The sequence below is a fragment of the Columba livia genome, chromosome 2 (genome assembly GCF_036013475.1).
Source record: "Columba livia isolate bColLiv1 breed racing homer chromosome 2, bColLiv1.pat.W.v2, whole genome shotgun sequence".
In the NCBI taxonomy this organism is placed as follows: Eukaryota; Metazoa; Chordata; class Aves; order Columbiformes; family Columbidae; genus Columba; species Columba livia.
The window spans coordinates 148,746,714-148,763,570 of NC_088603.1; the positions used below are offsets into that span (position 1 = coordinate 148,746,714).

At 40.1% G+C, this 16,857-nt stretch overlaps 2 protein-coding genes across 2 annotated transcripts in view; one reads left to right on the forward strand and one right to left on the reverse strand.

Moving 5' to 3' along the window:
* The window catches only part of MTBP (MDM2 binding protein), a 30,606-nt gene extending 21,821 nt beyond the window's left edge, over positions 1-8,785 (forward strand). The window contains exons 18-22 of the mRNA XM_065054344.1: positions 331-597; positions 1,830-2,076; positions 3,187-3,300; positions 5,945-6,010; positions 8,372-8,785. Coding sequence (XP_064910416.1) covers positions 331-597; positions 1,830-2,076; positions 3,187-3,300; positions 5,945-6,010; positions 8,372-8,407 — 730 coding nt within the window. The 3' untranslated portion in view covers positions 8,408-8,785. The remainder of the gene's footprint in view (positions 1-330; positions 598-1,829; positions 2,077-3,186; positions 3,301-5,944; positions 6,011-8,371) is intronic.
* Positions 8,786-13,167: 4,382 nt separating this feature from the next.
* The window catches only part of SNTB1 (syntrophin beta 1), a 116,014-nt gene continuing 112,324 nt past the window's right edge, over positions 13,168-16,857 (reverse strand). The window contains exon 7 of the mRNA XM_065054345.1: positions 13,168-15,847. Coding sequence (XP_064910417.1) covers positions 15,755-15,847 — 93 coding nt within the window. The 3' untranslated portion in view covers positions 13,168-15,754. The remainder of the gene's footprint in view (positions 15,848-16,857) is intronic.

The window sequence follows — 16,857 nt, forward strand, 5'->3', positions numbered from 1 at the left end:
AAATCATGCTAGGGCTTATTTTCAGGGTTGGTCCTTTTTTGGGAGGAAACAGGTTAGTATATGAATCAGCTTCTTTGTTGGCGTTAGACTAAAAATAGCTAAATCCATCAGGCATGTATTAATTTACTGGGATATTTTAAGGTATATTTCAGAACAATATACCAGTCCAAACAAAAAAAGTTTTGGAGATTATATGATAGTCAAAAGTAAATGGTTCTGGTTTTGTTTGTTTATTTGGTTTTGGGTGGGGGTTTTTAGTTTGTTTTTGTTGTTGTTTTCTGATTGTGACAAAGGAGACACTCACAGATTTCTTACCAATTTCAATTTTAGATATTGTCTAGATAACAGAAGAGCCTTAGAGAGAGACGTGGGGTATGCTGAACTTCAAACTCGTCTGATTCGCTACGAAACTCAGACAACTTGCACCAAAGAGTGCTGCCCTGTGCCGGTTGGCTTGAGCCCTCTCCCATCGCCCGCCGTCTTGTCAGAGCCTGGCAGTGTCCCCGATGGAGAGTCTTTACAAAGTGAATTCAAAACAGAGGCATCAAGGCTAAAACGCCGATCAAAAGACTTGGATTGCTTTTATCCCAAGAAAAGGTAATGCACTGGATAAAAGAAATCTCTAGCATGAAAGATTTGAGTAGTTTCTTGTGAAATGATTCTTTTCTTTGATCTTGAAATGTTTTTGGTGAAGCTATCTAGACTAATGTTCTAGTTGTTTAATCCTTTTCTGTAAGTTCACTTCTTTTCTCAAGTGTGACCTGTCATTGATAGCATTGTCTTAATCAAAACCATGCAGCATAGACACCTTTTGTTTAAGAGATTTGGGGTTGTATCTTGCAAAGTCTCAAGTGCCTTTGAAAAAGATGACAGCCTCATCTAGACCGAAACTGTCGATGCTGTTGCAGCACAAATAAAGGTTTAGAAAGCCAAGCACTGTACAAACAGAATACTTGAATTCCTAATCCAAAGAACCGCTGGTATAAGATGACCTACCAAGATTCAAACTTATTGTCAGCTGTGTTTATTAAAATCTTTTCTGGAAGTCTAGTTTTTAACACTTCCCTTTGTACTTTATCCTCACTCTGAAAATGCAAACTCTTTGCATCAATAAAAAATACCTGCTATGTAACACTACTTCTGAATTCACTTTTTAATGTAATACTTCACTTCTTCCTTCTTTCCAGTCTTAACCTGCAATCTAATCAGAGTAAGCCTTCAACAGAAGTATGGGTTTAGGAATAACTGTATCTTTTGAGCTTCCTGAATAGTTAGAAAAGAAGATGCGATTGTACTTAGCACTTCATAAATTGGAGTTGCAAAATTACTAACACTCTTACAGTTGAAGGATCAAGCCTTACAATGTTCCAGTAGAATTGTAACGCCCAACTTCCCAAAGTTAAAGGTGAGTTGTGACATTCCTGTAGGGCCAAAAGAAATTAGACAGTTTAAAAGAGTTTTATATTATCCTGAGACTGGAGACAAGTGAATTCTGCTCTTCCTGGCTATCGAGAAGGATGCCTATGCAAAAATACCCCTTCTTCCAAAGAGTTTATCTTCTTAGTTATCTCACTTTCTCAGTTCAGTTCTAGACTTTGTTAATCGGAGATGCAATGGTACTACGTGTTGGAGACCAAATCGGTCAGTAAAGTGGTGTTCTAATACAAAATCGTTACGTAATAGAATCCTGTGTGCTGTTTTCAGATGCTTTTTGCAGGAATGTGCAGTATTTATTATCTTAGCAGTTTCTGCCTCTATAGCAGAAACAAAGGCACCTAAAGAGTCAGTACCAAATCTAAAATTATCTTCTTTGGTTTTTTTCTTTCTAGGCTGACCAAATCTGGGAGTACAGATTCTCTCCTCTCTCAAGCAAGCGGGAGTAGTGGGAGTCACTATGCCGTTGCTGTGACGAGGAAGCGCTCGGAAAGATCAGTCTCTTTAGCTTCGATGCCATCGAAACAGCCTGGTCAGCCTCAAAAAGTAATCGCTAAGGTTGGCTCAGCAAGTCGCGCAAGTGCAACCGAATCTGATACTTCAAAGCCAGCTAAGGAATCGAGATCTCAGAAACACACAAGGGTAAAGGTTTATGTTGTTTGCTTCGTGAAAAAGAATCTCCTTAACTTCTTTCCATGTGACTTGATTTTTTGTTTTTAATTTTTTAACTCAAAGGGAACTGTTTTCATCTCTATTTGTTATTATTAAATTTCATTCTGTTCACTTGGGTAAGTGAATCCTGAAGGCATCGAGGAGAGTGCTAAAGAAGCAAGGAGAGAAAAAGTATGTGAGGAGTATTATATCATACTCAGGGAATTAAGGCTGAGAGAGATAACAACTAGGAATAAAAGAGGTGGGAATGGATATCAATGAATAGGAGTTATGAAATGTAGATAATTATTATAAAACCTAAGGACACCAAAGAAATATCTGTTCTGGAAGGATCAAAGCCATTGTGGAAGAACAGGCTATTCTGGGAATAAAAAAATATTTCAGTAGTTGTACAAGTCCATTACTTGAGATAACATTTAAATACTTTGATGCAGTAATGTTTAATTAATAGCTGTATATATTAGGATTGCCTCTTTTAAAATACAGTACACAAAACTGTTTCTGGCTTGATGATACTAATTTTAACTTAATCTCAGAGTACTAGAGAGGACACTGTGTGAACGTTGATATAATACTGTCAAAGGCAAGTTGAGATGACCCAAGTAAGCACAGTTTAAACATCTGATATAAAGAATGTCAGAGTAAATTTTCTAATCTGACTGTAGCATCTGATATTTTTTAAATTATTTTTTTATGTGAGTTTGTCAAGAGAATATCAAGATAAAGAGAAGGAATATATATCTATGTAATAGTATTTTGAAGAAGAGGAAACCCAAGCCATTATCAATTTTTTTCTGTGTTCCAAGCTCCATGTGAATATTCACTGATTTTTTTTACATTGCTTTGACATGTAAGCATTTCCTTAATATTTGAGATGACAGAAATGGAAATAGATTGGTAAATAACTCTGTCCAAATTTGGTCACTGGGTTGATGGCATTTGACCAATAGAGTAAAGACAGAAGCAAGATCAAAAAATATAATGGTTTTTAGTTTTATTTTTTTCCCTTCTATTCCCTTTGACAATTTTACATGTCTATAGTTGGGATGAGCTTTCGAGTGTGTTTTTATTGTTTCCAAGATGCTGAAGGAGGTGGTTGCTAAGACTCTTCAAAAACATGGAATTGCGGAGGATCACAAGTGCTTTGCACCCTGCAGCCAGCGTCTATTTGAGATATCAAAATTCTACTTAAAGGTAACTAGAAGACACACTCTTGCAGGTGTTTGTTCTTAGTTAAGTGAATCCATTTCAGAATAAAACTTGAGATGAATTGTGGGATATTCAGACTTGATTAAGCTAATATTTCCTAGTGGTGTATTAGTCACTTGTAGAGTGTGTAGATAAACCTCTGGACTTGTTATCAAATGCAAAAGCTAGTTTTACAGTATATTTTGGTGTTTGTTTGTTTGTTTGTTTTTTTAATCTCATAAAACACTAGTCTTTTATGTGAGATAACATGTAAAAGCAGTGATCTGTTAGGTAAGGTCATGCTTCTACTATATTGCCTCCTTTGCTGTTGTGGCCACCTGCCAGCCATAGCTGTCACAGCTCGGCTTCTCCCTTGTTCTAAGGCTCTTGGCTTACGCAACCGACTCGCAAATTCTAGTTCATATGAACACAGAATGGTTTGGGTTTGAAGGGACCTTAAAGATCATGTAGTTCCAACCTCCCTCCATGGGCAGGGACACCTTCCACTAGACCAGGTTGCTCGAAGCCCCATCCAGCCTGACCTTGAACACTCCCAGGGATGGGGCATCCACAGCTTCTCTGTGCAGCCTGTTCCAGTGCCTCACCACCCTCATGGGGAAGAATTTCTTCCTTATATCTACGGTACATCTCCCCTCTTTCAGTTTGAAGCCATTATGCCTTGTCCTGTCACTACATGCCCTTGTAAAAAATCCCTCTCCAGCTTTCTTGGAGGTCGGTTTTAGGTAGTGGAAGGCTGCTGTAAGGTCTTCCCAGACCCTTCTGTTCTCCATGCTGAACATCCCCAACTCTCTCAGCCTGTCCTCACAGGAGAGGTGCTCCAGTCTTCTGATCATCTTTGTGGCCTCTCTGGCCCCTCTCCAGCAGGTCCATGTCCTTCTTATGTTGTGGGCCCCAGAGCTGGACACAGCACTGCAGGTAGGATCTCACCAGAGTGGAGCAGAGGGGCAGAACCACCTCCCTTGACCTGCTGGTTATGCTCCTTTTGATGCAACCCAAGATACAGTTGGCTTTCTGGGGTGCAAGAGCACAGGGCCAGGTCATGTTCCTTCTCCTCAGGGCTGCTCTCAATCCATTCTCTGCCCAGCCTGTATATTTGCTTGGAATTGCCCTGATCCAGGTATAGGACCTTAGGACCTTGCACTTGGCCTTGTTGAACTTCATGAGGTTCACATGGACCCGCCTCTCAAACCTATTCAGGTCCCTCTGGACAACATCCCTTCCCTCCAGTGTGTCAGCTGCACCACTCAGCTTGCTGTCATTGGCAAACGTGCTGAGGGTGCCCTTGATCCCACTGTCCATGTCGCTGACAGATGTTAAACAGCACCGGTCCCCTGAGGGACGCCACACATTCCCTGACATGGTCACAAAAGTCCTTGTAAATGCATTGTGAATGTGCACAACTATTTAAGACATACTGACTTGGCAGTACCATGTAGAATTGCATCAACCTCATTATTAAGAGGAGATGAGAATTCTGTGTACAATACCCAGGAGACCTTGTGAGTCAGTGCTTGAGCCCACATTATTTAGTCTGAGCACAAAATCAAGTTAAATTACAGTACAGGGTGTTTAAAAGCTATTGCTCACATGCCGAGCCGCTGTTTCTGTTCATTTGCAGGCGTTCAGCCTATCAATGTTTGTGAACTAACTCAGTTTAGTCAACTTCAGTAAAGGTGATTTAAGCTAAATGAAGTGGCAATCGAAGAGGGCTGAATGTTTGCAGAGACAATTAGAACATCTTGCTGATGAGCACCAACTTCTTAAATTATTAGAACACAGTTGCACAGTCATTCTGTAAATGCTCCCCAAATCTTCCTGAAATATGCCCTGAAGGAAGAACTTCTGATGCAAAATCACAAAGATTTTATGTAGGCGTGAGTGAGTAAGGCAAATCAGAGGGATTCATGGTTCTCTTCCACACTGAAGAGCAAAGGTGGAGTGCTGCTGTGCTCCTGGCCTTCGGAACACTGATCCAGAGAGAAATGTAGCAGGGTTTTGTTCTCCTGAACTGTCTTGCAGCCCCAAGTCTGTAGGAGTATTCTGAATCCTTTTCTGTGCTGTGTGCTTCAGAATCCTGATACCATAGGTATAATTTTCCTTTGGAGACAAGTAGTAAAAGAATTTTCTTAGTCTTTCTTTCTCTTTAGTCAAGTTATATGCTAGTCTTTTTTCAAGAGAGTGGATTAGGTTGGGCTGATCTGACTGCAAAAGAGACAAGACATTCTAGGTTTTTACTTTCTTGCACTCATTCCCTTTTCTCATTTCCTGTATTGCAGCCTAAGCACACAGTTGATTTCCGTCTTTATATAGAAATAAGATTTCAATCAAGACTTTAAGGACTTTGAATAACAAGATTGAAGAAAAGAAAAATCTGGAAGTATGTGGAAGGTTAGGAAAAGAGTGGCTCAGTCACACACTTGAGTGTACTGGGTTTGGGCTGCTGTAGTGGAAGCTGCAACCCCTTGGAATAGATTTAGATTATTTCTTTTTTTATAGAAAAAGTAAAATCTGTGGTTCTGAACAAGGTGATAAAAGGTAACACCCCTAGTGATTTTTAGGGCTCTTATAATCCAAATTAGAATGACCGTATGAGTTTGCTAATTTCTGTGGCTTTGTGTTTCATATTTAGGATCTTAAAACTTCGAGAGGACTTCTTGATGAAATGAAAAAAACGGCAAATAACAGTGCTAAACAGGTAAGAACATTAGTTGATTTATTCCTGTAACTACCCAAGGCTAAATGTAGCTATGGCAGCTTGGCTGTACGATGGTTTAGTCCACAGCTTTAAGAGCTGAAGAGATACATTCCTCTGGCTGTGGATCTCCTTTCACTCTCTGATTTCACAAAAACTTTCAATCAGTAGTCCCATGGCAAAATTTCTGGCTGCATATATTCAGGTTTTAGATGGTATTTTAGTTATAGCTGCCAGTGTGATGTGCCACAGTGAGAAATGGAAATGGAGGCGATAAATGTTTCCACATCACTGAAAAAAAAAGGAGAGATGAGACTTTTCTTCATTTGAGAGAAGCCTGGAGCATTAGGGAATTCCTTTTTCCTTCTGTTGAAGGAAATAACCTTTTTTTCAAAGGTTAGGAAGCAATAAAGGTATCTATAAAAGGAAATAAATTTCTTAAAAGAAGCAATGTAAATTAGTAATTTTAAGCTTGGGAATAACTGTAAGCACAAGGGATATTAGATAAGCTTATTTGTGTGTAAGGTGGGACTTAGTGAACAGTAACACAGCAAATGACTGGAGTAAATACTCCTGTCCTCCAGAAATTAAGTAACTCTTTGATTAAAATTCTGAAAAACTTGCTGAAGTGACTCCATGATTTTAAATATATAGATGTATCTCGTGCATATTTACAGTACAGTTTTCAAAATCATAAATTAGATGGGAGGATTTGGACTGGGGTAGTTAGGTAAGAAAACCCAAACTCTTAAAAAAAAAAATGCTACATCCCCAGATTCTACGAGAGCATTATTTATTGTGTTCTGTTCTGTGTTCCCTTGTGAAATGCTTCCTACAGATCATAAGGGTTCAAAAACTACATGGGTTGTGATGTTTGATGTTGAACTGGGATATTGTGCCAATACAGTTTCTTACCACTGGTTTTGTCTGCAGAGACCAATTGGTAATTTTATATATGTTTGCTGTTGGCAAGACAGACATTAAAATAGGGGATCTCCTAAGCTGGCCACCTCTCCTCGTGTTAGAAAATACTTTGAAACTACCTTATAAAATAAAAATATAATCACCCAGGACTAGTCAGTGGTCTGAACAATGACACTGTTTGGGAAACAGCAGTAATAACGGCGGTAGATACAGCAGTGCACAAATTATCCTTTATTCTTTCTTCTGTAGCTTTAGGAATTGTTTGTGCTGGAAGCACTGGCTGTTTAGCATGGTGTGTGCACCTTGTTGCCAGTACATGGGGGGAGTGGGGTGCAGTAGCCCAGTTAGGGGGATCTAAAAATGCCTTTTTTTAACAACAAGGCATTCTGTACAGTTAAGTACAATTCTTTTTGTGGTGAACAGAATCAAATCAAGTTGGCGGCCGGTTACGAATGGTGTTCCCCAGGGCTCAGTATTGTTCTGTTTAGTCTCTTTATCAGTGATCTGGACAAGGTCACTGAGTGCACCCTTAGTGAGTCTGCAGAAAACACCAAGTTGGGTGGGAGTGTTGGTCTGCTGGAGGGCAGGAAGGCCAGGCAGAGGGATCTGGAAGAGTTGGATCATTGAGCTGAGGCCAATTGTATGAGGTTCAACAAGGCCAAGTGCCACATCCTGCACTTGGGTCATAACAACCCCAGGCAGCGCTACAGGCTTGGGGAAGAGTGGCTGGAAAGTGCCTGGGGGAAAGGGATCTCGGGGTGTTGGTGACAGCAGCTGAACATGAGCCAGCATTGTGCCCAGGTGGCCAAAAAGGCCAATAATATCCTGGCTTGTATCAGGAATAGTGTGGCCAGCAGGACCAGGGCAGTGATCGTCCCACTGCACTCAGCACTGGTGAGACCGCACCTTGAATCCTGTGTTCAGTTTTGGGGCCCTCACTACAAGAAAGATGCTGAGGTGCTGGAGAGAGTTTAGAGGAGGGCGGTGAAGCTGGTGAGGGATCTGGAGCACCAGTCCTATGAGGAGCAGCTGAGGGAACTGGGGCTGTTCAGCCTGGAGAAAAGGAGGCTGAGGGGAGACCTTATCGCTGTCTACAACTACCTGAAAGGAGGTTGTAGCATGGAGGGGGTTGGTTTCCTCTCCCAAGTAGCAAGTGATAGGACAAGAGGAAATGGCCTCAAGTTGCACCAGGGGAGGTTTAGATTGGTTATTAGGAAAAAATTCATCACAGAAAGGTTTGTCAGGCACTGGAACAGGCTGCCCAGGGAAGTGGTGGAGTCACCATCCCTGGAGGGGTTTAAAAGATGTGTAGACGATGTTCTCAAGGGTGCTACACAGGTGGTGATAAAGAAAGAATTTATGAAGTGTATGAGATGTTCTTAAATTGCTTTCAAGAACTGGAGTTAAATAAATCATTTGTTTTCTCATTTATTTTCCCAGGTGATTGAGTGGGTTTTGGAGAAGACTGGCAAGTAGAGCTACTGCATGGATGCTATTCCCAGGTTCCCAGGAACTGCCAAGACAGAGCACTTCTGTTTGTAAGACAAACATTACATGGCCTAACACACGCACAGACATATCTATACACCGGAAGGACTTTGGTCATTGTAATTATATAGACTTAATTTTCAAGCGTCATAGCATGTTTTGAAACTTTTTATACGGAAAGTTTTAATTTTTTAAAAAATTCAAATGAAAAAAGGGTTTTATTTTATATGCATATTTATTATGTTTCATTGTTAAAAGGAGTATGGACGACAAAGCTTTGTATGATTTTTAACCAGTATATTTGTTTTTAATATGAATAAAAAACCCCATCAGATTTAATTTTAATAACAAAACTACTTTGTTTCACCTTTTTGTGTGAAGACCTCTGTTCTTTTTATTATTACTTGCTGTTGTGTTAACAGCTATTTACAGTGTCGACCATTGACATTTTATAGAATAATTAAGAACAGTTCCTATTCTGCAGGTAAAAGCAGAGATAATTGTGACTCAAATTCTAATTATGTTTACGTTGTAGTATAAGAAAGGAAAAAAGCGTCTCTTGAAACCTGATGCAAAGTCCCATTAAAGAAAGGATCATTGTTTTACAAGCCGAATTTCCAGTATAATTGCACTTGTCCTCTTTGTAACACTCCTTAGAAACAAGTCATAACAGAGTTTGGAGATTTTTTGTCATGGGGAAGGAGAAAATCGAACTGATGGCAGTAGTGGTTGTAAGAGCTGTGAAAGAGCTGCCATATTCTGATGAAATGTAATGGAAAGAAGAATTTCTACCTGAGTTGCAAGGATAGTAAAATACTAAATTCAGCCTCAGCTTGCTTAAGTCTCAGGCATGGATGTGGCTTGTACTAGTGTAATTATTCAAGTTAGTATTATGCTGAGATGAGGAGTTCCTACCACAACAAATATATTTCACAGCGTAAGGATTTCCTATTCATCATATAAACTAACATGATTAAAAATGATAGAGATACAGTCTTATTGTTTGCTATAATTCTCCTGAAGGGATAATTAGTTAAGCAATGAAATTCAATATCATGAAAAAGAAATTGAACTAAACCATGTGTAGGTTAGACTTAATACTGTAAAATCTACTCATTCTCTAAAGAGCCTTCCTGATTTTGTGACATTATTCTTTGAGTAATTCTGTTCTGTGTAAAGCCAAGCCCTAAGGAGGTGGGTTTTTTTTGTCTAACATGATCTCGCATTTTGCTCTTCTGTTCATTTGTTCCGATGTGCATTGTTCTCCTGAACTCTACAAGACCATTTCTAGGTGGGTGTGCGCTTGTTTGAACCGTGAAGCTGGAGCTGCTGTACTGCGACAACGGGCTCTAGTGAGTACAACAGGCGTCTTGCAGCAGGATTACATTTGTCTGCCAAATGCCACATTCATAGTGTCCAGGTTAATAGCTTAAAGGGTTTTACTGATTTAGTGAAATAGAAACACTGTGAAGGTAGAGGAGGCTTAGAGGTGAGCTCATCACTCTCTAGAACTACCTGAAGGGAAGTTATAGCCAGGTGGGGATTGGTCTCTTCTCCCAGGCAGTCAGCAATAGGACAAGGGGGCATAGGCTTCAACTCTGACAGGGGAAATTTAGGCTGGATATTAGAAAGAAATTCTTTACAGAGAGAGTGGTCAGGCATTGGAATGGCTGCCCAGGGAGGTGGTGGACTCGCCATCCCTGGAGGTTTTTAAACTGAGACTGGACATGGCACTTAGTGCCATGATCTAGTAAACGGACTGGAGTTGGACCAAGGGTTGGACTCGATCTCTGAGGTCTTTTCCAACCCAGTCGATTCTGTGATTCTGTAATTAGATAATTATTTAATGCATGCATGCACAAAATTGCTCCAATGTATTTATTACTGTGTACATCTCGCACATCTTTGAATTCAAGGTAGAAATTTTTTCTTCATGTAATTGTGTGAGTGCTCTTAGAGCCAAACAATTTAAAATACATGAACACTTCAACTTCTGATGTATAAAAGATGTTAATCAAGGTATTAATCTTCCTTAACATCCAATATTGAATGAAGTCTCTACTTCCAAAGAGAGAGAGAGAAGCCTTAATACTCTTTAACTGGCCTTCTTGATGGAGAACTATCTGCGTGCATCTGTAGAAGGGCTTCTATAAAAAGGTGCTTTTTAAAAATACATTTTTTATTTTCTTATCCCTCTGTTACTGCTCCATGGTGTCCATAGTGAGCCCTGGATTTAGATACTGTGTATCTTACTTGATGAGCAAATAGAGCCCAATGGTTATTGTTTTAATTAATTCTGTAGACTCAAAGAACATGGAAATAATGAGCAGCAGGGCAGTTAGGGAAGCATAAGCATTTTGATGTATTGTTTGTTTGCATGAATGCCAGTGCTGCCCATGTCTCATTTGCACTTCGTTGTTATGTTGGGGTTTTTTAGGGTAAGTGATAGCTAGTTTATTATCCTGGCTTAATAACACCATCCCAGTTGAGCTGTGATAATTGTCTTTGTGCAGGATCTTGACCTACAAAAAAGCACACAAAATGTTTTGACCTAACAGTGCTAAACCAGATTCTTAATCTGCCGTACTTCCAAAACCCCACACTAGGAGCTCCCATAGCTCAGCTAACATGTTGTAACTTATGTGGTATAGATTGTAATGTCACTCTCTGCCTCTGAACCTCAAATTACGTTCTTTTTTGTGGCTGGTGAACCCGAAATCCAGTCTGCCTTCTGCATACTTTCCTTTTGCAAGTCAGGATATTAGTCATATTCACCAATATACATTTGTGGTCTACCCCTAATCCATGTAATGTGCTTATACAAGTTTGGGGTAAGATAACACTGATGTAGTTGCAATCACTTAGTAATTTGATTACTTTAATATTACAGCAATTGCATGACGAATATCACTGGGCTACCACAGAATTTAACTTGGGTACAAACGCTTTTCCAGCTTCACAGCATCCCCAGTCCTCCCTTCGAAGTTGTTTTCTAATGCCTCTAATTATTTACACAAGCACAGAAATTCTGATGAAGGAAACAAACTGAAAAGCTAATCCTATGTGGAAAAAGCAGCCAATACATTCGCAGGAGTGTTTAATCTTAGTTACTTCAATATTTAATGCTTTTCCCCTCATGGTATTAAATTAAGCTTTTGCCCTGGTTAATCTTGGTGTTCACTTACATCAAGCAGACTGAGAGTTTCTTGAAATTTTGCTAGTATATTATTAATATCTACTCTTTGAAATCTTTAAGTCACCATCAAATTAGAAAGTTTCCATTTTAAATACAATTCCCACTTTATAGTAATAGTATATATAGTAATAGTGTGGATATATATGTATACACTATATGCTATAGTAATACTGTGTGTATATATATAGTAAATAGCCCTAGTAAACAGCTAGTTATAAACCTGACAGTTTGACTCATGAAAAATAAGATAAACTTACAAATCAATGATAGCATGACAATCTGGGGTGTGTTTGTTGAGGCTCTGATTCGGTTTCTACTGAAACCAAAGAAGCTCCAATTAACTTTTAAACAGAAATCTCTTCTCAGACAGAAATCAGATCAACCTCTGCTTGAAACCAGCTGTGCTGCCAAAGGGGAAGAGCTGGACGGAGCGAGCTGCAGGGCCTGTGGGAAGCAGGAATACTTACCTGCCGCAGAAAGAGAAAAAGCTCATTTCAATTAACTGGCAAAGACCAATTCTAATGATGCTTGTGGTAGTGATTTATTTGGTCATGCATAAAGAATTGTGTTCTGATTTTTAAATTATTATACCTTAAGAGAGATGCTATTTTTACTTAAAGAGCAGGACTCTTAGGGAACATCAGTTTGCTGCCCTGAACACAAGCAGTTCACCAACAAACACCTTATATCATGCTTCTAGTAACATATATGCCCCAATATGTATTCAAGTCTTTCTAACAGTGAAGCTGCTACACAGACTTTATGATCAGACTGTTGAATGTACAGTCAGGATTTTGTGAAAAGAGCAAAACTCTAGAATAACCCTTTTTAGGATTTCCATGGGATTTAGGATTTCCTGCCATAGCTCAGGTAAGACTGAAAGCAGAGATTTAAAATTCCACAGTTAGCTTTTCTGTTTGGGCTGCTAGGTTAGAAATTAAAGGAGAAGAAAAACATCCTTTTTTCCATAGCTGTTCATAACAAGTAAGCAAAGCACGTGTTGGCTTCACTCCTTGAATGTAGAAGCTTGAGCAGAAGTTTCCGTTCTGTTGGTTTTGGTGGTCGGTGGGGTTGGTTGGTTGGTGGTTGTTCTTTTTTCGAGGGGGGGGGCAGACAGGAATGGGAGGGGTGTTTGTTGTTTGTTTTGTTCAATAACTTCTGTTAACTGCCCAGTTAAATAGAAGCAACACCGAAAGCACTGTGTACCTTTGGCAGGTGAGTCTGAACCTGCCCAGAACATCCTTTCAGTAAATGCCAACAGCAAAAGAAACATGCTGTGTGAGTTTGCTTTCAGCCTGTCATCAACAGCGCCACTGTCACACGAACACCGAGCTTCCTTGAGCGAAAGCACCAATGTGCCATTGACAGGTCATTCCTATATGTTTTGTTGTTTACAAATTTTTAGAAGTTGTTCTATCAATATGATGAATAGTTTGCTCAAGTAACTGAATTCCTATAGAATGAGATTTCAAATGTAGTTTCCCCAGCCCAAACCAAGGTGCAGCCTTTGAAACAGCTTGTTTGGGTACAAAGTAAGCTCACCTCACAAAAATCCAATAAATGACTTTATTAAATATATTCTTTTCCTCTAAAATATAAATATTCACTACACTCTTATAAATGTGGAGTAGGTCCATATTTCATTTGTCTATCCCATCCAAATATGAATCAGTCTGAAATCTGAAAATGAAGAAATAGCATCTGTAATTATTTTTTTCTATAAATATATATATAATATGAATTTTCTTTGCAAACTGTTATTCACTTATACTTCATGTAATACTGAGCACCTTAGATTACATATTGTGTCATTTAACTGTTGGCACTGATATAGGAATTTGTAATATTTACAATGCACATACATGTTAAGTATAACATTCCAGTGATTTGTAAGTGTTAAAGGAAGAAGGAAATAGTGCAGTACAGTTTACTTATGTATTTAACCTACCCCACAGTACACAAGTTTCCACTTTAACCTCTGGAACTTTTGTAGGAGCCTGCATCCAGATTTTTAAGTTACGCTTTGGAACAGCAATAAAAGTGTCCTGAATCGCTTTTTAGAAACCTCACACAAAGTTGTACTTTGTGACGTGATGCGAGTTCATATATAAAAGACCCCGTCTCCCCGTGTACCGACCGCTCTCGCTTCTCGGAAGACGCTCTCCTAGAAGCTTCCAAGCCAAAGGAGACCCAGACAACTGCCAAAGAAAGTTATGTGAATGGCAGTGGTTGCTAAATGAGAAATGTCCATTTGGAAACGGTTGGTAAGTTATGTAACGTGTGAATTTACAAATGGAATTAATTTTTAAGTGCAAGTACCATGACAGTAAAACCCAAGTTCAGAGCTGGGTGAATCCCCTCCCAAACTTGCTTGTGACTGGTGGGAGATGCTGGATTTGGCTGTTGTTCTTCAATGATTGTTTTCAGTTTTTGTGAATTCAGCCCATCATCTTAATTTTTTAATGAGTTTCAATGATTAAGATATCCATGGAAAACATCACAAACTAATTCCTGCACTGCGAATAAACAGCATGACTTATGCATAACACTCAAGATTTAACTTAAAACCAACATGGAACCAAACTGTGTTTTTAATTTTCCTCTTTGCCGGTCAAGTGACATTCAGTTGAAACTTGTGGGCTTTCTCAAGAATAAAAGCGGTTCAGTATGCCAAGCAAAGTTCTACAACCTTCGAATTTATTGCTTCCTGTACAATTCCTGTCCTTCAAAGTATAAATTTAGGGCGAAACTCTAAAAGCAAACAAAAATCAACCCCTATATGAAGAAGTTCTGTTTACAAAATAAGAGCAATGTAGGTGCCATCCCTGTTTTGCTTCGTTCTGTTCCCACCCAACCACACTAAGCCCGTTGAGTTGTTGAGGTGCAAGGTGTGTGTGTGATCTCTGAAGATGAAGGTCACCGGTCCTGCCTGCCCCCCGCTTGGTGCTCAGCTGAACTGAGAACAAGGGTGACACTCAGAGATTGGCATGTTTTGACTGAAAATAGTAAGTTGTGGTGCAAAACAGGAACTAGTAAGTTATGGGTACAGAGGTGAACGTCTTCAGTTTCACCAGCAAGGAATAAATACAGACTTGCCAAGTTGTGCTCCTAGGAGCTGTTCCCTCCATATTAAGGCTTTTCTGGCAGTGCAGCTCGTGTTCCTGCCCGGTGCGTTTCCTCACCATTGTGGAGCTGCTTGAATAACCTTTCTGATCTAATCTAGAAAACTCAAAAAATCAAGTCTTCCTCCTTCCTCACATTTGTTGTTCTATCCAGATCACATAGCCAGCCTCAGCAGAGCTGAGGGGATGACACGGTTGGGGTAGGAGGACAGGAGGTTCAGCACAGCTTTCTGTTGGAAAACTCTGTGGAAATGTGCTGGCAGAACCTTGAGTCATGCTTCAACATGGATTCAGGCAACTTGAGGACGTTTCTACCTATGCCCCACTGGCACTGGGCTCTCAATACATCGCTGTTGCGTTAGGTCCATCACTAGGAATGTACACAAGGTGTCACTACCATTTAATTTGAAGGTGCCCCCCAGCAGGGACCCTCCAGCTGTTCGCTGACCACCTCTGTATTGCTTTAGAGCATCCTCCTCAAACGTGCACATTTGCCTGCTCTGCTGGGTATTGAAGCAACAGGTTCTGATGGTGCCCCAAAAGAAAAATCTGCTGTAAATGGTGCACAGGTTAGCACAGAAAAATATATTTTACTTTTGGGTGGTGGGACAATCTTGTTTGGAGAACTTCTACTCAACCAACCTTGAGCTGGCATCACAATCAACACCCATTCTTGTCTGCTTAGCCCTTTACTTACTCTATATAAATGATTACATTGAAATAGGCACAATTTATGATTCTGAAACGTTTACACATACGGTGCTACACGCTTTTACTGTCTGACATGGGATTTTAAAATCCCATTATTTACAAAGAAATCCACTGTTTCCTTGTCATGCCACCTCTTTTGCTGATCAAAATGAAACTTGGGCCTTGGAAGACTGCAGAAATGACCAAGGCTCAGTCCTGAACCCCAAGCTGGTGTGTGCTGCTGGCTGGTACGGGTTGTTGCTGTTGACTGTACTTCAGATTAGCATGGTCGCTCTGTCTTCCTGTGCAGAAACAGATGTATTCCGCTTATGCCACCAAGCCAAGTCTCGTAATCTTTGCCGACAGGAAGGAATGAATGATGAACACAATTGGTTTTGGGCAGGAATGAAGGTCCAGTTGCTGAAAGTACAGAAGGAAATCAAGTTGAGGATGATTAGATTAGATTGCAGCTCAAATAAGCAATCATTTACAGAGTACTTGATTAATGGCTGCCTGGTATTTTCAACAGACTTCTATTAATAACAACCCTTTATTACACCATATTGTTTCTTCTTTGCATACAGCTGCAAATATTTAGCTTACTAAAAGTAAATAATAAGCATCTTGAGACCAGATGAGATCGTGGTGCCTCTGGCCTTGCATCCACCTGGGTGAGCAGCAGCAAACAGAGTCAGATGCTGCAAGCAGGCTCCAACGGGTTCCACCTCTCCATCCTTTCAGGCTCTGTTTCTGCCCAGGGACGGTGGTGGGACAGCTGTGTCCCACACCCGCTGCAGCTGTTGTTGGTCCCAGCTGAAGCCGGGATACTGCACCTGCAGCTGATGCTGATCCTCCCTCTGCTCACACATCCATCAGGGAGACTGAACGGGGACTTTGTTTTCCATAACTATGGTTCAGATGACCTCACCACATGCTTAGGAAGCATGACAGGCTTGTCAGTGCGGACAGCAGCTTCAGTGCTAGGTTCGCCTCAAAATAAACCCGATTTTCCCTTTCCACCAGTCATGCATCAGCTTTACTGAGAGCTAGTAACAAATTCACTTCTGAAGCCTGACAATAAGCAGTTCACAGAATACATGTTATCAAAGGTGATGTGAAGAATTAAGCCCCACTGTGCTCAGGCACTGCTGAAAAAATTTGGCAGGAAAGACCATGTTTACATGCATAATTTATGGTATCTAAACTGCTCATACGAATAAGCACCTTATTTTTAGGCATTGTGACAGCCACCTTACAGGCCTAAGCAGACAGTTTGTGCTACATCTGTAGTCTTCAACTTATTTCAACAACTAGATGTTCAGAAATGTCTGAAACAGCTTGTCATCATAACATGAAGTCCCTATGTGTATGTTTGAATTAATAATATCTTATTCTTAAGTTCTTCTACCCACAATCATTTGAAAAGTGAG